Below are 24245 nucleotides of genomic sequence, written 5' to 3'. Positions count from 1 at the left end.
ATAGGTTGTGAATTATTTTAACTCTATATAAATGTACATGAAGCATTATGAGTGAAATAAAAAACAACAACAACGGAATAACAAATATTCATATGATTTTAGCCAAAGTACTATCTACTATAACTATAAATTCTATAACAGATAAAATGTCACCAACAGAACTTCAAAACACAACAAATAGTAAGTGAAATTGATTTCAAAATTAAACTAAAATTTCATGTTGAAGATAACATTTACTCACAAGTCCATCAAGATATATTTGTTTGAAAACGCAACCCTTTTTATTTGAAATGATGTATCTTTGTTATTATATGTTCTAATGTTAAATTTCAGAATAATACAATACTTTTATTTCAATTTTAATTCAATTAGAAAACAATTAATGCTGCTGGATTTATAATAACTCTTGAAAATGGTTCTTTGCACTATTAAATATGATTTAATTTGTCTTTATGTCTATCATATGAACCATGATATAGATATGATATTTCGAAAGGATAACTTAAGTTCCTCTTGAATCGGTAATGGATGTTGTTCCATAAATACGTCACGCACAATAAGTCAGTATTTTACCATTACAATCCCTATGTATTGGCTTAGGGATATATGAATATTAGTGATAAAAATAAGTTTACGCTCCCTTCTCAGCGACTGAGTCATATGTTTAAGGAACACTATGAGAACGAAAGGATATGGTTTAGTTGTTCATAACACATTATAAATTCCAAAGCGAAACAACAACGCTTTATATATAAAGGCAACAGAAGTTTTTTTTTTAACTTTTTTTGGATTCGAGCATCACTGATGAGACTTTTCTAGACTAAACGCGCGTCTGGTGTATATATAAAATTTAGTCCTGGTATATATGATATGTTTATATTCTACTACGACTTTTGTTTAATATATTTAAAGGATCATTTTACAATACTGTGAGTGAAACTGTTGTAAGTACTGACATACAAACTCAAAGACTGACAGGTTTGTATATTTAGATTCTTTAATGGGATTGTGTTATACCTCTTTTCCTATCGTTATTTCACAGTGTCTCTCCTCACATTTTGAAGGTTCAGTCGTTGCATTTGATATATTTTCGGGGGCTTTTCAATACATTTATTTAAGACATTATCGTCAACTTTATGCTTCTCTGCCAAAAAAAAACCCATAAACAATTTATTTAATTGGTTGTCAAAAATTATTTCAAATAGTGGTAAACAGAAAAAACAACAGCAGAAGGTCACCAACAGGTCTTCAATGTAGAAATTCCCACACCCGGAGGCGTCCTTCAGCTGGCTCCTAAACAAATATATACTAGTTCAGTGATAATGAACGCCATACTAAACTCCAAGTTGTATACAAAAAACTAAAATTAAAATAATACAAGACTAACAAAGACCAGAGGCTCCTGACTTGGGACAGGCGCAAAAATATGGCGGGGTTAAACCTGTTAATGAGATATCAACCCTCCCCTTATACCTCTAGCCAATGTAGAAAAGTAAACGCACAACAACACGGACACCAAAATTCAACCCAAGAGAAGTCCGAGTCCGATGTCAGAAGATGTAACCAAAGGAAACAAACAAAACGACAATAATACATAAACAACAACAGACCGCCAGCAGCCAACCGACACGCTAGCCCTATACCTCAACTAAACTGACTACGATTTCCTCATATGAGTATCAGACACAAACCTTCATAGCATTGATTTGTTTTGTCATATTTCTGTAAATCGGCCAATATAAAACAGAACGTCTTACTTATTTGAGGTAATACATTTGTATAGTGAAAATATTTGCCAATGTCTTTCTAATGTCATGTATCAATAGTAATAATTGTTCCAATGTTATGTGTGAAAGATCTAAAGAAACTTGAAAATACTTGAAACGCTAAGCCGAATCAAAATGGGTTCTCGAGCTCTATGTCATCTATACTATTAAACGGGAAGACCTCATTTTGGGTGTCGCTTCTCTTCCTTCCACAATAAATCAATCATCATGCCTCTGTGTCCTATAGGTAACATGCATAGTCGCATTTGTCATCCATTCTTATGATTATTCAGATTAAGTTATTTTGGGAGAAAAACGACAAAAAAGGAGTCCGGATATGAATCCGTCATCGGACTAACTTTAAGTCATAGATTAGCTTTCCGGCTTGAAAGATGCACAAATACAACCAATCGTATGATAGATAACTAAATTATGAAAAATAAATAAGCCAATCAGAGCGTTCTCCATAGCATGGGGCTTAGATCGCATGAACCACAACTATTATACCTCCTTCTCGCGTTTATCTATACTAGAACACACCCGCGAAATCGCGGGCATTCAGAGCGTATTTGAAAGGATGTAAAGTGTTGTAGGAAGAATTTTGTAAAAGATTTAATGACTTGAGAATTTCAGGAAAAGTATCAAAAGTCATTATGCTTTGGGACAGGAAAAGGTTTTTTTTAACCCTCCTCCTTTATTTCCAAAATTCCCATTTTTTGTTTTCTGTTAATTTCATTATGAACATATATTTAGTGTACATGTATTATGAACATTCCAGTCAGGAGCCTGTAATTCAGTGGTTTAGTGATATTTGTTTTTCGTTCATTTTTTGAACATAAATAAGGCTGTTAGTTTTCTCATTTGAATTGTTTTACATTGTCATTTCGTGGCCTTTTATATCAGACTATGCAGTATCGGCTTTTGCTTATTGTTGAAGGCCGTAAGTTGACCTTTAAAATTTAATTTCGGTGTCATCTTGGTCTCTTGTGGAGAGCTGTCTCATTGGCATTCATACCACATCTTTTTTTTTTCATAGGCAATTAGGGGCAGGATAATTGTTTTTCTAGCCTTCTTTTTCCACAAAAAAATCCTTTTTTTTGTGTTCTCTATTAATTCTAATGACACATGAATAATTTTAGCGCTTATCTGTATATTATGAACATTCATTAAAGGGGGTTCGGGGCAGAGGCGGGTTTAGGGGGCCCGCCCGTCCCTTTTTTCTGGAAAATAATTCGTTGCTTAATTATATAGGGAATCACTGAAGCATGACCGGAGCGGGCCCTTCTTAGGCAGTCAACGGGCCCCTGCGTATGACAATTTCTGGATCCGCCACTGCGGGGGGCCCTGATCCCAATATCCCGGTCTTAAAAACATGAAATCCCGAGGTTCTGAATTTATTATACAAATTAAATATCTCGACATCCCGAAATTCGAAAAAAGAAATCCCGGATCCCGAAATGATCAATCCTGAAATTTTGATCTTAAAAACACCCGTTCCAGACGTACCGAAAGTGTATTTTCTTTGTACAGTCAATTTTCAGTTTAATAATTGATCCACAGCGGTCATTGATATATTATTCAGACCCTCTCTATTAAATAAACCCTGTGACTGGATAGTAAACTTGAAAATTATATCAGACAGAAAATACACTTTATCCGTAGTATATGTATTTGTTTTAAAGTAAAAAGAAAAACGTAAACCGGTGGTCTAATCTGACTTAAATTTCGCCCAATGACGGATATAAGACAGAAAATACACTGTATTCGTAGTATTAATGTATGTTCAAAGTATACAGAAAAACGCAAACCGGAAGTCTAATCTGACTTAAAATTTCGCCCAATGACGGAAACATATCCGGAAGTCTTTTTTCTCGTTTTTCACCCAAAATAACTCAATCTGAATAATCATATGAATGGATGACAAATGCGATTATGCACTGTATCCATAGGTCACAGAGGCATGATGATTAATTTATTGTGGAAAGAAGAGAAGCGACACCCAAAATGAGGTATTCTCGTTTAATAGTATAGATGTAAACTACGATTATGATACTTTAATATATAGAGACTCTCTGTTTTCTGTCTACTGTTTTCTTTGAAATTCCTTACTGAAAAAATCAGCCTCCTGCAAACATTTGCTGCAAGTCTGCTGCGAACTTGCTGCAGACTTTCAGCGAACATAGAGTCCGTTTTTGCGGCGTGTTTGCTGCAAATACGCTGCAGGTCTGCTACAAACAATTTACCATGCACATGAGTGTTTGCCGCAGACCTGCTGCAAACATTTATATGCAAATGAGTGTTTGCTGCAGACCTGCTGCAAACATAATTATGCAAACTAAACCTTCTCCTGCGTGTTTACTGCAGACCTGCTGCAAACATTTATATGCAAATGAGTGTTTGCCGCAGACCTGCTGCAAACATATTGATGCAAATTAATCTTTCTTCTGCGTGTTTGCTGCAGACCTGCTGCAAACATTTTTATTCAAAACAATCTGTTATACACTTAACCAATTTCATGTTGTGTACACATGATTTTATCTATATTACACAGCAAATTATAAAGAAGTTATGTTACATCCATCCATTCAAAAAAATACTTCAATTACTTTATGATTTGAAAAATTATCATAGCATAAGTTTATACATTTTAACAAGTCTAAAAAGCTAAAATAATTCCAAGTAGGTTTTCAAATGAATTACATGCATTAATTTAAATTTAAGTTAAACAGATTTTTTTTTTTTTACATGTATATGATTGTATACTAAAATTGTCACAAAATTCAACTAGACTGGCATATATTTTGTAAGTTATAATCTCTGAGCATAGGAGGGAGAACTGTATATTGCATGGTTACATATTATTTGAAAATGTATTTCAAACATCATGCAGATATCTGTGGTGGGAATGAGTTTCATAAGTTAACATTCTACGATGAATATGTACTAACAAATTATGTCTTTAAAAACTAATCTGTTAATTGCCAAACTATAATGCCTCCATGAAAACTAATATATATCATGACACAAACATCACCAACCTTTTTCAAATTTCAAATCTTTATCTTCTAGAAAGTTACCAATAGGCATGCTCAGTCGTTTTATGTAGTTTCTTGCAATGCTCTTGCAAACATATAAAATTGTCAAAGATTCCTGCAATCTAGCTGCGAACATCCCTTATATTCTAGTTTTTCCTGCAATCTTACTGCAAACATATTTGTTTCTGCAACCTTGCCACAAGCTTGCAGCAAAAAAGGTAGCTGCAAACATCTGCAAACATTATTCAAAGGGTTCCTGCATGCATTTTGTTTGCAGCAGACCTGTAGCAAGTTTGCAGCAGATCTGCTGCAAACATTTCAGTTCTGTAAGGGATGTTTACTATTGGAGGGGTCATACCACTTGCATATATATTAAAATAAGTAAAACATGCTTAACTTCATCTAAAACTACCTCGATCAAAAACGGGACAGACATGGACGGACGGACGGACGAGCGAACGGACGGACGAACAGACTAGCCTGAAAACATAATGTCCATAAATGGGGCATAAGATTTATTGTTGAAAGGGAAAATAGTGATTTGGCAAAAATGAAAGTAAGGTAGAGATTAAAAGTAGGCGAGAAATTTACGGGGCTTCGGGATCGTGTGTTTTTAAGCTCAGGATTTGGGGATTGATCCTTACTGGATCCGGGAATATATTTTTCGATTCGTGATTTCGGGATATGCATTTCTTTTAATTCTGCATCTCTGGATTTCATGGTTTTAAGCGTGGGATTTCGGGATCAGGACCCCTCCAACCACCCCTCAAGTTAGCCTTAGTCATTTATACATGATGCATAGCCTACCATTGACATCTTAATGAGGCTCTCAAAAGAAGAAAAAACACTGACGAATTGTCCTAGAAGCATATTTTAGACTAATAATGGTCTATATATAAGCAGTAAGATTTATTTCATGTTTGAAACGGTGCAAATTGTTTATTTTATTTGACTTTTACCAAAAGCAGCATTGTAGCAAAGAAGGAGAATAATTGTGGTCTGAGGCCAATCACACTAAAATATTTGAATTTAAATGATAGGAAACAAATATCGGACTTTTGAACGAGGGAGAAGGCTGTTGATACCTTTTATGAAATTTCCCATACATACTATCTTTTACAAAAAAAAGCATTCTACAACAGTCCACAAGCTATATATACCCGCAATTTCGCGGGTGTGTTCTAGTATTGCATTTATACTTCATAAGCCGTTCGTCACAAGTAAACACAAAAGTATACGTTTAAACGTTTTTCTTATTAATCGCGCACGGGCCGGTATTTAATGTTCGTTTGAACGCTTCGACTTCTATTGCGTTATAGGATATATTTAATCAAATGATATATTATATTCTCTATATATGAAGACATCAAGCCATCAACAAGCATTCACAATGAAGCCATCGATACAAATAGAAAAGAAACAGGTAAGATAGATCTTTAGTATGTATTAATCATTTACCTTAAACAGATGCTAAATAAACAAAATGTGGAATCTTAAAAAAAAGTGAGACCGACAACAACACGGCAAAACAAATTAAAATGACAATAGACAAACAAAAGTCTACAAAAACTCATTGACTTATTTATTGTCTGACCTATTTTTTGTATATTTTTAATACAATATTGAACTCAATTTCATTATATTATAAGACCATATTTATGTAGTTTACATCCGTTACGATAGTGTTTGTTTATCTAACAATGTAAACTTAGAATTTTTTAAGCAAAGCAAAAACAAAACTGTTACATGAGTTTACAAATTATCTTCATTGTTTTGTTTAACATACAGGTTTTTCATCCAAAGAAAAGCTAGTGTACTATGGCCTGTTAGCTGGTGGTCTTGTCTTAGTGTTGTGCTTGTCAGTAACATGTAACATTTGTATTATTCACAAATACAAAACAGGACACTTGAATGTGCAGCTAGACAAAACTGTAAATGAAAATGCACACAATGCGTCTAAAGATATCGAAGATCTCTCATCAAATTACGAATCCATATGCGAAAGCGAAATGATCCCAAATGTATCAAAATTACAGACAGAAATTTCTGTTGGAGCAGCACATCCCCATAAAAATAAGTCCGATAACAATTCTGCAACGTCTGAAAGATCGTACTTAGAAGTCATTGCCGATAACATTTACATCAATCCTTGTCTTCATTCAAAAGAAAATGGCGAATCTGATAGTTCGCATAAAGTTTCTTCACCAGAATATGGAGAAGCATCAAAGAAAGATGAGAACATTTCTGATTTTGATTCTTACACAGATGAGTTTGGTCACAAAGAACTTACAAACTCTGAAGCCTCCGTGAATAAGAGTATCCGTAACATCGATGCGTTAGACAGTTTTCCTCCTGCATTTTGTGCAGGTGAACTCAGTAATGAACGATTGAGCAGTCACGATGAAGTATATGTTTATTGCAAACCAAACAAAGAAGACTCTTTGTCGATGGTAAACTTTGCTGAATTATCAGAAACAGGAAGTCCGGTAGTCGATCGCGATCCACATATCGTACTACAAAATGATGACGGACAAATCAATCCTTATGAAAATCTTTCAAGAATCGATAAAAATGATGTTCACGACTACAATACTTGTATTGTTCCACCAAGATATTGAAATTTGTAAATATGTTACCTTTGCTGCCGAAATAATTAGAACCAGAACGGTTTTTAAAACAATATTTATGATTCTAAATATTCATAATAAAATAAAAAAGGAGAAAAAACCAAAAGAGACATTAATAAGTCATTAGTCGAAAAAAAACCCCATGAAAACGCCATAACTCTGAAATAAAAATACCAACGACCAATAACAGTACACAAGAAACAAGATAGAAAACTTTTACGACTAAGCAACACGACCCCCTTTGGGTTATCTCCGGTGCTCTTGAAGGTTAAGCGATCCTGCTTCACAAGTGACACCCGGTGTGTTGACCATTTCAGTACAAACCCGGTGATAAATCTTATTTAGAAGGTCACATCCGGGGAAAGGGACGGGATAGTAACGACAATTGGAACATATCTATCGGCATCTCTGAAACATAAGTTTCGTTACGATCAACAAACTTTTGAAGGCTTCCATAAGCGATAATACTGACTTCACTGCATAAGTTTCTTTACGATCAACAAACTTTTGAAGGCTTCCATAAGCGATAATACTGACTTCACTGCTTGTAACTTTTGATTTTTTAAAAGTTTCCTTGTGAGCAGCAACCCCATAATGCTTTGTTGCTACATAGAAAAAGAAAGTTCACAATTTTGAAGCTGAAATCATCTCTTTGTCGAAAAGGTTTGCTTCACAATACTGTCATTGTCTAATTTCTTGAGGTAAGTCAAGATATGAGACATACATAACTGTATTTGGTGTATTCTTCACATCAAGTTTGATGGCAAATATACGTCCAACAAAGTCACCAAGTTTTGATTATCTATAGAGAAATAATCATATATTTAGCGGATAGTGAATTAAAAGAAAAATGGCAACTTCAATTTTTATTTTTGAATATAAGAAGTTCTTGTATAAAATCAGTCTCTTATGAATAAAGAAGCGAGTCGGGTAGAAGAGGATTACATGGTAATGCCGACTTTTTGTTCCATATAGATTATCTGCTCTTTGTGATTTATTTGTTATGATTTTGTAATATATATGATGTGTGAAGTGTAAAATGTTATGATATTTCGTTTAAATATTGGAAAATATATACTCGATCTACAAATTATGTCTAATAATTGAATTTTGAATTTTACTTTAAGCAATATGAATAAACTTTAGAAGCACTGAATAAAACTAGGCTGTTACCATGGAAAACATTGTTTAAAAACAAAATTGAAAAAACCGAAATGGTTACAATATAGTATTATCTAAAATTACCTAGCTTTTATATGTCTTGTCCTGCATGGAATGATATTTTTGTATCACATTTTCTCATAAATTTATTAATATTTATGTTTTTCAATTTCTTTAATTACAAGTAACATGTGATAACTCTAAGCCTAACTTCCACCCCACCCTCTTCTCCCCTACAGAATTTGTCAATATCTTCAGATGCATTTACGACTGTGGTTTTCATAGCATCTTTAAAAAAAAATCACAAACTCATTATCTAATATCATTAATCTTGAAATGATGACTTAATGCAGCGGTTCATTCATATCGTTATTTCATAGTAATTGCTCACCTCCTAGCCCTAATATGGTTTCGTTGTGTACGCTTTAAAACTACTTGTACGTTTTAGTTCTCTCAAATTAAATGCAAACAATATGATAACAAGGAGATGTGGTATGATTGCCAATGAGACAATATCCACCAAAGTTCAGATAAAGTGGTTGTAAGCAGTTTGAATACATGAGAAGATCTTGTATACAATTTAAAAATTGGGTGTAGAGAAATTTTCTAATCGTACAGAGTTATATTTACATGATGCCAAGCATCGTTGTGAAACATTATTTGACACAATAGTGCGTTCGACATTCAAATTTGTTTTTGATGAAATATTTCGAACTTTACTGATGAGTCTTTTGAAGACGAAACGCATGTCTGCCGTACCCAATTTTAAGGAATTGAAATATGTAAAGGAAGAAACACATGTACTTACACCCTTACACTGACATGAAAAATATGCACTATAGATTAAGTAGTTTTTTCATATGTATGTGCAGGTAAATTCTATCTTTTAGTTGTTAAAAATGCTAATGATCAAACATATGTAGCCATTTTTTTAATTTATGTAAATATCAAAATGAATACATTATATTTATTGGATTTTTTTTTATATAAATTCTATTTGACAGGACCTAAAAGACTTCCACCAGTGTTAATTTATATCATCATATGTTCTAGTTTGACATGTTTGTTTCTTTTAACACTTGTAACAAGGCGTACATTACTATGTAAATGCAAAAGAACCTGAAATTTGTATACATAGAACAATTCATGGATATAAGTTACAATTTATATTGTTGATGAACCAGGAGTATGTCAAAGAACGTCTCGTCCTTTTTCTAAAAAAATTCATCGGAAGATACCCAGAACTCGTTGATAAATATTCCGTATCAACTTCACAAATAATACAAGATGATCTTGAAGTATAGATTTTGCGTACTGACGTTGGTTATCATCGTAATAACGTGTTATAGTATTATTTTATTAGTATTTATTAATATTACTTGTACCGTTAAGTCAATTTTCGAGATATTCTTTTGAATTGACTCTGTGGTTATATAAAAACATCATGCTTTGAACGACAAAATTATTTCATTTACTTAAATTACTCCTTACTTATGGATCTTGACATACTATGAATGACAAAATTATTTTATTCAATAATAATACTTTTTTTGTTAAGTCTGTTTTTTTATGTTATACATTTGACGTGATACTGTACCTATGTATCCCGTCATACTTTGAACCACACATTATTTATCTATTATTATTACATTTACTGTTGAGTCTGTTGTTTGTTATATCAACTTTACATGACTATGCATGTATGTATGTCTTCATACTTTGAACGACAAAATTATTTTTATGTCCACCTGTGCGAATTTCAAACGCGCAATTTTACAACAGCAATGAAAACCTTCTATCCTTTACGGGTAGACTTTATATAGATAAATTAAGTGGTATAAGAAAAACAAAAGGAGTATATTTAATTTGATGTATGCCTTTTTGTGCTTCTTCGTTACATTTGTTGTTTTTATTGTGATGCAAGTATTTATGCCTTCATACATTGAACGACAAAATTATTTTTATGTCCACCTGTACGAATTTCAAACGCGCATTTTTACACCAGCAATAAAAACCTTCTTTCCTTTACGGGTAGACTTTATATACATAAATTAAGTGGTACGAGAAAAGCAAAATGAGTATGTTAAATTTGATGTATACGCCTTTTTGTGATTCTTCGTTACATTTGTTGTTTTTATAGTGATATTAAGATGATAACACAATATTGACTGCTGTACCCCTATTTTTGACATTTTTACTCTTTGAGTATGTTTGTTTTGTTCATACATCGTTGACAATGTAATGGAATTTGATGCGACTGTCATACAAGTGAGAGGTTTAGCTAGCTATAAAACCAGGTTCAATCCACCATTTTCTACATTAGAAAATGCCTGTACCAAGTCAGGAATATGACAGTTGTTATCCATTCGTTTGATGTGTTTAGACTTGATTTTGCCTTTTGATTTTGGACTTTCCTTTTTGAATTTTCCTCGGAGTTCGGTATTTTTGTGTTTTTACTTTTTTTTTGTTGATGTTTTCACTTACGTATTTATGTATGATGTAATAAAATTTGTTTTATAATTTAAAACAATAATTTAATCTATACGATACTAAATTGTACTACTTTCACACACTTTGTCTCTGTCTTACATGTGTGCTGACGCCATTATTCAATCAAGCAATCAAATACAAGCAGTTTTAATGCATCTGTTGAACAGTAGTACACCGCTGTTAAATAGTCATAAATCGATTCAACTAAAACGAATCAGAGTCACAAAATGTAAAAAAACCACATCAATTATAAGAGTAAAAAATAGCTACAGAAACAGTGAACTTCTACAAAAACAAACGCCAACATCAAAGGACTATTTGAAAACAAATCCCACATTCCTGGCTTGGTACAGGACATTTTAAGAAAACATGTCTGTTTGAACCTGTTTCTATGGCTTTCCAAACTAGAGGCTCTAAAGAGCCTGTGTCGCTCACCTTGGTTTTATGTGCATATTAAACAAAGGACACAAATGGATTCATGGCAAAATTGTATTTTGGTGATGGTGATGTGTTTTTGCTTCTTACAATTATATCTATAATGACTTTTGCCCATTAGTAACCGAGAAAATTATTTGGTAAAAATTTACATAAATTTACCAAATTGAGGAAAATTGTTAAAAATTTACTAAAAAGGGCAATAACTCCTAAAGGGGTCAACTGACCATTTCGGTCATGTTGACATATTTGTAAATCTAACTTTGCTGAACATTATTGCATTTTACAGTTTATCTCTATCTATAATAGTATTCAAGAAATCAACCAAAAACGGCAAAATATCTTTTAAAATGGCCAATTGGGGTGCAGCAATCCAACAACCTATTGTCCAATTCATCTAAAAATTTCAGGGCAGATAGATATTGACTTGATTAACAATTTAACTCCTTGTCAAATTCTCCAAATGCTTTGGTTTCAGAGTAATAATTATACATTATTCTCATGTGAAGAAATTAAAAAAAGTGGCTAAGTTTGGTAAAATTTGGCCCCAGTAGTTTCAGAGAAGATTTTTGTATAAGATTACAAACATTTACAAAAAAATGCTAAACAATGACTATAAAGGACAATCACTTCTTAAGGGGTCAAGTGATAATTTTGGTCAAGGTTGACTTATTTGTATATTCAATTGTTCGATTCCTCTGAAAATTAGATAGATCTTGACTTGATAAACAATTTCACCCTATGTCAGATTTGCTCTAAATGCTTTGGTTTCAGAGTTATAAGCCAAAATATAAATTTTACCCCTATGTTCTATTTTAAGCCATGGCGGCCATCTTGGTTGGTTTGACGGGTCACCTGACACAGTTTTTAAATTAGATACCCCAATAATGATTGTGGCTAAGTCTGATTAAATTTGGCCAAGTAGTTTCAGAGGAGAAGATTTTTGTAAAAGTTAACGACGACGGACGACGACGAAGCCGGACGACGACACCGGACGCCAAATGATGAGAAAAGCTTACTTGGTCCTTTGGGCCAGGTGAGCTATAAAAATACGCCGCAATTTCAAGCTTTCATGTTAAGAAAACGAAAAGAGCTTACTGCATACATTCTGTGTATAAAATGTTGCTCTCAACGTGCTCTACATTTTATACATTAAGCCCCAAAACGTCCGACTGTCTGTTCAAAAGTTACAACATAATTCTTAAAACTATAGTAACATGTGTATATCTTTTAAAAGGTGACATATATCAACCTACTATAAATTGCAAAGATTATCAGTAATTCAAGACCTTCAATTTGAGGTCAATGACAGGTCATGATAAAATTTCACCTTGACCTTCACAGTATACAATGACCTTGACCTTGTGATATGTGGAAGGCCAAGTGGTCCTGAGTTGAATGGTGGTAGACCCATGTCTCTACGACTTCCGGTTCTTGAGTTTGGTATTGCATCATATATTTTATGCACTTTGGAATTGTTCCAAATTCTGCCAAAATGCAGATCAACCATCCATCCTTTTAGGTGTAATACCACCAAATCATGGTATGTCACATCCGGTTGTATACGAAAGTAGGTCTAAAAAAATATTCCCTTGAGTTTGACCGTTGTAGGTAATTAATCCTACATTTTATTGCAGTAAAACTATTTCTGGGTCATAAACATATGTCTTTGGTATTTCTAAACACCATTATTTTTAGCTCACCTGGCCTAAAAGGCACTTGGCGTCCGTCGTCGTCGTCTGTCGTCGTTAACAATTTTTCAAACATCTTCTCCTCTGAAACTACTGAATGGATTTGAATGAAACTTAGCATGATTGTTCCTTAGAGTATCCTGCACAAAGTGTGTGCTTCGATTTTTGATCCGTCAAAAAACATGGCCGCCGTTACTTAAAATAGAACATAGGGGTCAAATGCAGTTTTTGGCTTATATCTCAAAAACGAAAGCATTTAGAGCAAATCTGACAGGGGGTAAAAATGTTCATTAGGTCAAGATCTATCAGCCCTGAAATTTTCAGAGGAATCAAACAAACCATTGTTGGGTTGCTGCCACTTAATTGGCAATTTTAAGGAAATTTTTCAGTTTTTGGTCATTATCTTGAATATTATTATAGATAAAGATAAACTGTAAACAGCAAAAAATGATCAGCAAAGTAAGATCTACAAATAGGTTAAATGACCAATATTGTCAATTGACCCCCTAAGGGGTTATTGTCCTTTAATGGCAATTTTTCACAATTTGTTCATCATATTTGCTAACTTTAAAAAATCTTCTCCTGAAACTACTGAATGGATTTGGATGAAACATAGCAGGATTGTTCTTTAGATTATCCTGCACAAAGTGTAAGCTTCGATTTTTGATCCGTCAAAAAACATGGCCGCTGTTACTTAAAATAGAACATAGGGGTCAAATGCAGTTTTTGGCCTATATCTCAAAAACGAAAGTATTTAGAGCAAATCTGAGATGTGGTAAAAATGTTCATTAGGTCAAGATCTATCAGCCCTGAAATTTTCAGATGAATCAAACAAACCATTGTTTGGTTGCTGTCAGTTAATTGGTAATTTTAAGGAAATTTTTCAGTTTTTGGTCATTATCTTGAATATCATTATAGATAAAGATAAACTGTAAACAGCAAAAATGATCAGCAAAGTAAGATCTACAAATAAGTTAATATGACCAAAATTGTCAATTGACCCCTTAAGGGGTTACTGTCCTTTAATGACAATTTTTTCACAATTTTTTTAATACTTTATGCATTAGGTCAACTATATTTGGTGTATGGAAATATTTTATGATCTATATGTGGATTACGCAGGTTTTATTTGAACTTGACCTCATTTTCACGGTTCATTGCTAAGTTTTAAGTGTTTGTGTTTTGGTCTCGTTTTCTTTATTTATAAACAGTAAGTCAAATATATTTGTAATATTGAAGAATTATTAGCTGTACATGTCTGCCTGGCATGGTTCAATATGTTCAATAAGGCATTGTTTACCAGGTGAGCGATTCAGGCTCTTGAGAGCCTCTTGTTTATTTGTGATTTCTATAGAACATTTTGTAATCTTGAGGTTACATGGTGACTAAATCTTGTGCACACATAGAATAAGTGGAGAAATTTGATTGGTTAACTTCCGATGATGGTAATTGTCTTATATGCAATGAAATGTTATGTGAAAATTTTTCTATAGAATTGGACAGGATAAAACTTTACTCATGCCAAGTATTTCTTTATTTGAAACAAAGATAAATTCTGCACAATTTTTTGAAAAGTGCAAATTTAACAAAGACTAATAGGGTAAAATCAATGGTGGTATTACACCTAATATTAGGTGTAATACCACCAAATCATGGTATGTCATATCCGGTTGTATACGAAAGTAGGTCTAAAAAAATATTCCATTGAGTTGTAGGTAATTAATCCTACATTTTATTGCAGTAAAACTATTTCTGGGTCATAAACATATGTCTTGGGTATTTCTAAACACCATTATTTTTTATTTGTGATTTTTATAGAAAATTTTGTAATCTTGAGGTTACATGGTGACTAAACCTTGTGCACACATAGAATAAGAAGAGAAATTTGATTGGTTAACTTCCGATGATGGTTATTTTCTTATATGCAATGAAATGTTATGAGAAAATTTTTCTATAGAACTGAACAGGGTAAAACTTTACTCATGCCAAGTATTTCTTACTTGAAACAAAGATAAATTCTGCACAATTTTTTGAAAAGTGCAAATTTAACAAAGACTAATAGGGCAAAATCAATGGTGGTATTACACCTTAAAAGAGGGACGAAAGATACCAAGGGGACAGTCAAACTCGTAAATCTAAAACAAACTGACAACGTCATGGCTAAAAATGAAAAAAGACAAACAGTAAAACAATAGTACACATGACACAACATAGAAAACTAAAGAATAAACAACACGAACCCCACCAAAAACTAGGGGTGATCTCAGGTGCTCCGGAATGGTAAGCAGATCCTGCTCCACATGCGGCACCCGTCGTGTTGCTTATGTGATTACAAATCCGGTAAATAGTCTAATTCGGTAGGTCAAATTCATGAAAGGGAAGGGGATTGTAGTTACGACGTAAGGGACATATCCAATATCATTTGTGAAATGGTTATTCCATAACGGTCAACCAACTCGTGATGGCGTCCGTAAAATTTACGAAGGGATGATTTCAACTTCACCATTTGGAACTCTTGGTTTAATAGCTTCCTTGTGAGCAGTAACCCTCTATCAAGAAAATCATGATAGGAAATGCAAGCACGGGAATATCGTATCAATTGGGAGATATATACCCCGTATGCAGGTGCTGCTGGAATGTTGCTACTCAAAAATGGAAAGTTCACAATTGGAAAGCTGAAATCATCTCTTTTGTCGTAAAGTTTTGTCTTCAACCGACCTTCATTGTCAATTTCTAGATGTGCTTACAGCAGCAGTTGTCCTTTTCTAGATTTAGACATTTCAATTTCAAACAGGAAACTTCACACTAAAATTTACGACAAAAGAGACGATTTTTCATTTCCTATTGTTAATTTTCCTTTTTTAGACGGCGATGTGCCTTTGGCTCCATCATACGGTGTTTATATATCGCAACTCGTTCGGTTTGCCCGTGTGTGTTCTGATGTCTTAGATTTTAACGAACGTAATCAATGCATCACTGGTAAATTGTTGTGTCAGGGATTTCGATACCATAAATTACTTAAAACTTTTACTAAATTCTTTCACAGATACAAAGATTTGATAAGTAAATTTGGCTATACCTGTAGAAAGCTTATTAAAAATGGTATTTCACATCCTAAATTTTATGGTAATATTGTACTTAAAGCGAGGAAATCACTAAGTGCCGTGGTGTAGTGGTTAGTGCATCGGACTACTAACACAAAGGTTCCTGGTTCGATTCCCGTTTGGGATGAAAATTTCAGGAATTCAATTTTCGGCTTTCCCTTGACTCCATTTGCGAGTATGGTCTTGAGGAAACGATGATAGTCCGTCGGACGGGGACGATAAATGGCTGACCCGTGTTAAGAGAGAGCCATATCTCTTGCACGTTAAAGACACCCTTGTAGATTTCGAAAAAGAGTAGGCTAATGCCGCTACAAGGCAGCACTCGCACCCGCAAAGTGGAAAGGGATTAATATAAGTTGCAAAACTTGTTTCCCAATCCACTATAAATCAATATGTTTAAACTAAATCACTATGTGATCCTGGTAAACTCATCGAACCTTTAAACAAACTTATAAGTAAGGGTTATCGTACCAATATTGTAATTAGATCTCTGAATATAGTTCACATTGGCATTAATATTGATTTTGTCATTAGAAAATTAAAACATAACTAAATTTCATTATCTTTTGAGGCGAGATGTATAGAGACACAGACACGTTAACTTTTATTTCTATAGAAGTCGCTCTTCACTATACTACTACCTGTCGATACATTTATTTTTGGCATTGCACAAGTCATGTCTTCTTTGACTATTAATGACGTTAAAATACTAAATCCCTGTGATGTGTTTTAGTCGATTTTAGTCTCTGATGCATGATTTTTTTTACTATTAATTGGTTTTGGCTTTTAACTAGCTGTCAGTAACTGCGAGTACTCTCAAATCGTATTTTCTTGTTAATTCGACCTGTTGATACTGTTTATAATGCTTTTTTGTTATTTTTTATTTATATGGATCTTGTCTGTACACCAGCTTTGATTATTTGTAATATCTTCAATTTTTCACTTATTCTTACAACATTTGTATAACCTTCAAGATTATAAACCAGATGCTCCGCAGGGCGTAGCTTTATACGACCGCAGAGGTTGAACCCTGAACGGTTGGGGCAAGTATGGACACAACATTCAAGCTGGATTCAGCTCTAAATTTGGATTGTGATTAAATAGTTGACACAGCATAGGTTTCTGACACAGAATGAATGTGTTCTAATGAACTTAAAAATTTTTGTTTTCTCTTAAAGCAATTCACTATGCTGTTGAATATTAATCCTCTCAAAAAATGTTTGAAGAAATTTTCTTTTTATTTATGAAATTTCAAATGAGAAAAATTGAACACAATTTTTTAATCACATCCCCCTTTCCCTTATTCCAAAACTAATCTCAATTAAAATATTCTAATGAAGTTTGCAACAATAACTACTCATTTAAATACATCATAAAATATTAAGATGTAAAAAAACTGCTTGTTATCACTGAATGGTAAAGATCATTTAAATTTATCAGTTGGAAGTAAAAAGTGAATATACATTGTATATTGTATGTAACAAAGATTTAAGTTGATTCTGGACAAAGAAAGATAACTCCAATTAAAAAAAAATCTTGCAATAAGATATTTCTTGCTTACTATTCTGGACAAAGAAAGATAACTCTAATTAAAAAAAAAATTTGCTATTTCACAATATTGTGAAATTAGATATTTCTTGCCATTGCACAATACTGTGCAATTGAAAAGACTTGCTATTGCACAATACTTAATATAATAATTTTAGATCCTGATTTGGACCAACTTGAAAACTGGGCCCATAATCAAAAATCTAAGTACATGTTTAGATTCAGCATATCATTGAGGCCCAAGAATTTAATTTTTGTTAAAATCAAACTTAGTTTAATTATGGACCCTTTGGACCTTAATGTAGGCCAATTTGAAAACGGGACCAAAAATGAAGAATCTACATACACAGTAAGATTTGGCATATCAACGAACCCCATTTATTCAATTTTTGATGAAATCAAATAAAGTTTAATTTTGGACCCAGATTTGGACCAACTTGAAAACTGGGCCAATAATCAAGAATCTAAGTACATTTTTAGATTCAACATATCAAAGAACCCAACCGATTCATTTTTTGTCAAAATCAAACTAATTTTAATTTTGGACCCTTTGGACCTTAATACAGACCAATTTGAAAACATGACTAAAAGTTAAAAATCTACATACACAGTTAGATTCGGCATTTCAAAGAACCCCAATTATTCAATTTTGATGAAATCAAACAAAGTTTAATTTTGGACCCTTTGGGCCCCTTTTTCCTAAACAGTTGGGACCAAAACTCCCAAAATCAATACCAACCTTCCTTTTATGGTCATAAACCTTGTGTTTAAATTTCATAGATTTCTTTTTACTTATACTAACGTTATGGTGCAAAAACCAAGAAAAATGCTTATTTGGGTCCCTTTTTGGCCCCTTATTCCTAAACTGTTGGGACCTAAACTCCCAAAATCAATACCAACCTTCCTTTTGTGGTCATAAACATTGTGTTTAAATTTCATTGATTTCTATTCACTTAAACCAAAGTTATTGTGCGAAAACCAAGAATAATGTTTATTTGGGCCCTTTTTTGGCCCCTAATTCCTAAACTGTTGAAACCAAAACTCCCAAAATCAATCCAAACCTTTCTTTTGTAGTCATAAACCTTGTGTCAAAATTTCATAGATTTCTATTAACTTAAACTAAAGTTATAGTGCGAAAACCAAGAAAATGCTTATTTGGGCCCTTTTTGGCCCCGAATTCCTAAAATGTTGGGACCAAAACTCCCAAAATCAATACCAACCTTCGTTTTATGGTCATATACCTTGTGTTAAAATTTCATAGATTTCTATTCACTTTTACTAAAGTTAAAGTGCGAAAACTAAAAGTATTCGGACGCCGACGACGACGACGCAGACGACGACGCCAACGTGATAGCAATATACGACGAAAATTTTTTCAAAATTTGCGGTCGTATAAAAACCGTTTTTTTTCTAAAGTGAACATTGATTGGTTAAATATTTCTCAGTGTGTTTGAATTTGTTTGTTAGCTTTTTGGTCATGAATGTTCGTCTCTAATATTTTATTAACTGTGCATTTGTATTCAGATATCGCAGATCAAATTTATTCGTTCATTGTGTAATCATACGTTTTTTGATTGAGTTAAGTCTGCCAATTGATATTTTATCGTATGTTTTTCTATGTTGTGATGTTATGCTATTGTTTCAGAAAAAGGGAGAAGGTTTGGATCCATTAAAACGTTTAATCCCGCTGCAAATGTTTGCAACTGTCCTAAGTCAGGAATCTGATGTACAGTAGTTGTCGTTTGTTTATGTAATATATACGTGTTTCTCGTTTCTCGTTTTGTTTATATAGATTAGACCGTTGGTTTTCCCGTTTGAATGGTTTTACACTAGTAATTTTGGGGCCCTTTATAGCTTGTTTTTCGGTGTGAGCCAAGGCTCCGTGTTGAAGGCCGTACTTTAACCTATAATGGTTTACTTTTTAAATTGTTATTTGGGTGGAGAGTTGTCTCATTGGCACTCACACCACATCTTCCTATATCTATTAACAGTTCTTAACAGATGTGAGATATCTTTTGTCGTTTAAGAGAAAATGCAGTTTGAAATTTTGCGAGCGAAGGCATGTATTTCTGAATCGACAACAGCTCACTACTTAAAATGTTTAAGAAATTAAAGAGGTAATCATAGGTATATGTTTGACCAAATACCAAAATCATTCCATTGAAAAAAACCACCAAAGAATCAATTTCAAATTTCAAGTTTGTCATTGACTTTGTAAGTTTCATAAGTTCTATATAATATATAGTTGATATTTCATCATTTTTGGCACTTTGTCAAATTGGGTCATCTGATATATCAAATAGAAGTTCTTAATAAACTCTACTTAAAAATGAACCTTTTTTTTTTATCCCAGGAGGAAGGGTGGGGTCATTTAGTTCAAAATCTAATTTCTCAGATTGTAGGGTTGTCGCATATGAAAGATAAAAAATAGTACTCTCAAATTTCAAATCGACGTCCCCAAAAATTGGTTGGGTGGGGTCATTCAGTGCAAAAAATAAATATTCTTTTAAGATAGGGTTGTTGTATATCAAATGAAAGGTCAGGATGTGTACATTTGAAATATCAAATTCCTGACCTCCAAAAAATAGTTGGATAGGGTTGTTAAGTGCAAAAAACAAATTCTAGAACATGTCGTTGTCGCATATCAAATGAAAGCTAATCTACTCTATGTTATATATATTATACTTCCGATCTCAAAAATGAAGACGGATGGAGGTCATTAAGTGTTAAAAACGAAAAGTTTCAGAAGGTATGCTTGTTGTATATCAATCGAAAGGTCATACAAAGTGCATTACGAAAACATCACTTTTAAAGACAAACAATTGAGATACTAGTTTTATTTTTTTTATTTTTTTCATTTTTTGACGTGGCTCGGTATATATATATATATATATATCTCAACAATGTGTAATTGTGTTATAGTAATTTTGTTTATTCTTGTCTTTCATTATTGCATTTCTGCTATGTCTATATAAGAGTCATAATTTTGATTTTATATGTGATATTTAAAAAAAAAACTATTTAAAAAATATGTAGATATGATAATGCTGTATTCGATTCACAGGTCATAATTGAAAATAATGTCATTTTCAGAATTCTTACGCAAAAACATGTAAACATTGAACAATTATGAGTAAGAATTATTTGGTATACTCATATAAAACAATAAATGACTAACAGAAAAGTGTCAACCTCACGAATTGCATTGTAAAAATACGCATATCGTCATAATGAGAAAAACAAATATTGTTTTACACAACCGTTATACATCAAATTTGATGCAATCGACATGTCCCACTTTTTCAAATTCTAATGTTTGCTGTTTTTCTTCTACATCTTTACCGATGATAACTCATGCAATTCGATTGGAATGAATTTTATAGTTTCATTTGTTTGTTTTATAGTCCAAATTTACACAAACATTCTGCATCCGTCAAAAGAGTACAAATCACGTTAACAAATATAACAGATATAAAACGTCATATCCGATTTGAAAGTAATTATAGCAATTAAAATGGTTGATAATCTATATCAGTGTATAATTATTATCTGCATGGTACTCGAATCCTTGCAACAAGTCTCAGAAAGCTTTGGAGGCACCCTGTTGGACGGCAAATTTTTCTTCCTAATTGTACTTAGTTCTGTAGTGGCACTACTCGATATTAAGCAAAGAACAATACATCAATCGTGTTCTATATTATGTTATAGGCAGTATTCTCACTAAAAAGCTTATTGTCTAATATAAACGTATGACTTTGGTATTTAATCTCCTTTTAGTATAGATATATTATACCATCCTTTTTGTCATCTCAAAATCAACTACAAGACATATTTGTCAAGCATACCAATGTTTGGTTGTTGTTTATCAAAACGAAATGAAATACAAAGCCATGTCTTGAAATGCACCGTTAGCTTGACGTTGACTCATCAGAGGGCCTTATGGGATCATAAGGATCTGATGAAAGACTGTCAACAACCAGCACTCCTCGAGGAACCCCATTATTTCCAACATGGTTCATATGTCCATTTTGCATTTGTAAGGAAAATGAGTTTGGACCATTTACGATACGCCCTTGATCGTCATTATATGGTTGTTCATTTAACAAAGGAAGAGAAGGCTGCCGAGGTTGATCTGAAATAGAATTCAAACTTTATTATAGATATTATAATATAATCATAAAATTATCATCCTATTGTTGTTGTTATCATATTACATTTATAAAATATATCGAATACTATTGTCATAGTAAATAAGAACATTTGGTCGTATTGGTATTTCTGCAAAATTTTCGTTAAACTGAAAATACTTATAAACTGCAATTTTTGTAAACTTTCGCAGTTTTTTTTGTAAAATGTAGTAGAAATTAAAAAAAAAATCAATAAGGAGAACAATCAAAGTATGTGTAAAATGATAAAGACTCTTAATAATTTCAACTGTAATAGTTCTATTAATTTTTCTGAATCAGCGAGGATCAGAAACTCCAGTAAAATTAGCCTTACACCTGAAGAGTTACCATTGGTTTTATTAGACATAAGCTACTGAAACCTTTTGGCACGCACAGTGAAGAATGTCGCTTATTTAAAATAGATATCTTCATGATGCAATACTTACAGCTACAGAATTTTATTTATTATAGCTTTTCTGTTTAGATGGGTCAAGTTCACTAATGCGCCTCAAAGAAAGGAACTCAAAAGTTGGGGGTACACATAATTCTCTGTGTAGTAATATTGGACATGTTTCTATTTTTTACAAATGACTGAGCTTAACCATTTGTAGTTATTTTGAAAGTAGAGGTACATAGAATAAATGTGTAAAAACCGATGGAGCTATACATGTGCTCAAAATCATAAATTTTTGAAGAATCCATTGTATTAAAAAAGGTTTTTTGATTACCGGGAGGAGCTTAAGTTCGAGATATGCTTATTTACGGGGAAAGTAATCTCACTTTGTACCCCGAAAATTTAACAACGTATGCGAAAATGTCAAAGATTTTTTTTCAATACAACTTTCCAGTACATACCATGAACTTGAGCCAATACCGTTGCGACAGGCCTATGGTGGTTCTGTTCTTCTGTAATAAACTTTTTAATTTGTAAAACGATTTATCGCTTCAACTGTCCATATGGAAAGTAAATGATAAAATAAATGGTTTTTTTCTAAACCATATCGAAAAAATCTTTAATCATATATATTTCTCTTTATGTAGTTAAAATGCAGTGTATTCCGAATTATTTAACAATCGACTACATGTGCACAATAAGTATATTGATATCAAACCATATAATAGCTATCTAGTAAAGAGACTATATAAAAGTTTGCTCGTCTGACGATTGTTATATTGAAAAACTGTCCAAAAAGTGCTTTAATAATGTTCCCTTCCAATTGCGATTTTTTTTTGTGTCAAGCGACAATTCTAACAAAGCGTTTATATATTTATAAATTGAGATACAACAGTCCAATCAGAGAGCAGAAAACAACTGAAGGCCATCAATGGGTCTTCATCACAACACTCGGAAGCGGGTGTATCTTGCCCCTAAACAAAAATGCGTACTTTATTTTTTCGAACGGAAAATGGCAACGTGTATAAATTTTGGGCCGAAAGAGACAACCTATACACCAAGTTTTTATGTGAGTGATAAGCTGTTCCAGCCATACTTTGGCCATAAACCGAGCTGCTTATCTCAAATTTTATTACAATTTGTGATGACTGAAACTGGTAGTGTGATTATATTAATTTGTAAGTCATACACTGATGGTTATCCTGTATTTCATTAATTTGTGAATTGCAGTGAGATTTAAATATTACCGTCAGCAACACTGCCTCTTGCACCCCTTTGAGATTCTTCTTCATCAGCAAAAGGTATATTTTGTTGTCCTGAAATTCGAAGTGGTTGGTTTCCAGATGTTTCCTCCTCATCAAAGCGCACTGTATCATCAGTAGGGATATTTTGTTCTTCTGTGTTTCTTGGTGGTTGCTTTTCAAAGGTTTCTTCTTCGTCAATAGGGACTGCAGTAGCTTTCTTGTTATTTTCCTTAAGGCCACTATTATAACTCATAGTTTCCTCCTTTAAAGTATCCATTGCTAAAAAAAAAATGATAAAAGAGTCAATATAAAGATGAGTTGGATTTACGTTATACTAAGAGCAAACACCGAAATATGCGCTTTCTAATCGAAAGAGATGTAGTGCTTATAAATAAGAAATCAGATTTATCACTTACTTTATATAGTGCTTATAAATAAGAAATCAGATTTATCACTTACTTTATATAGTGCTTATAAATAAGAAATCAGATTTATCACTTACTTTATGTAGTGCTTATAAATAAGAAATCAGATTTATCACTTACTTTATATAGTGCTTATAAATAAGAAATCAGATTTATCAC

At 32.8% G+C, this 24245-nt stretch overlaps 2 protein-coding genes across 3 annotated transcripts in view; one reads left to right on the top strand and one right to left on the bottom strand.

Moving 5' to 3' along the window:
- The first annotated feature begins 106 nt into the window (after window positions 1-106).
- LOC134723470 (uncharacterized) lies at window positions 107-7662 on the top strand. The gene is made up of 4 exons (XM_063587074.1): window positions 107-180; window positions 913-978; window positions 6165-6224; window positions 6590-7662. The coding sequence occupies exons 1-4, from the start codon at window positions 147-149 to the stop codon at window positions 7417-7419; spliced, it is 990 nt and encodes a 329-aa protein (XP_063443144.1). The 5' UTR covers window positions 107-146; the 3' UTR covers window positions 7420-7662.
- Window positions 7663-20812: 13150 nt separating this feature from the next.
- LOC134721453 (uncharacterized) overlaps window positions 20813-24245 on the bottom strand; it is a 57929-nt gene continuing 54496 nt past the window's right edge. For both annotated transcript variants that reach the window (XM_063584495.1, XM_063584496.1), the window contains exons 10-12: window positions 23665-23940; window positions 22879-22929; window positions 20813-21989 (exon numbers count right to left, since the gene is read on the bottom strand). In XM_063584495.1, coding sequence (XP_063440565.1) covers window positions 21766-21989; window positions 22879-22929; window positions 23665-23940 — 551 coding nt within the window. In that variant the 3' untranslated portion in view covers window positions 20813-21765. The remainder of the gene's footprint in view (window positions 21990-22878; window positions 22930-23664; window positions 23941-24245) is intronic.

Source organism: Mytilus trossulus, chromosome 6, assembly GCF_036588685.1.
Source record: "Mytilus trossulus isolate FHL-02 chromosome 6, PNRI_Mtr1.1.1.hap1, whole genome shotgun sequence".
Taxonomy (NCBI): domain Eukaryota; kingdom Metazoa; phylum Mollusca; class Bivalvia; order Mytilida; family Mytilidae; genus Mytilus; species Mytilus trossulus.
This window is presented reverse-complemented; position numbering and strand designations above follow the sequence as displayed.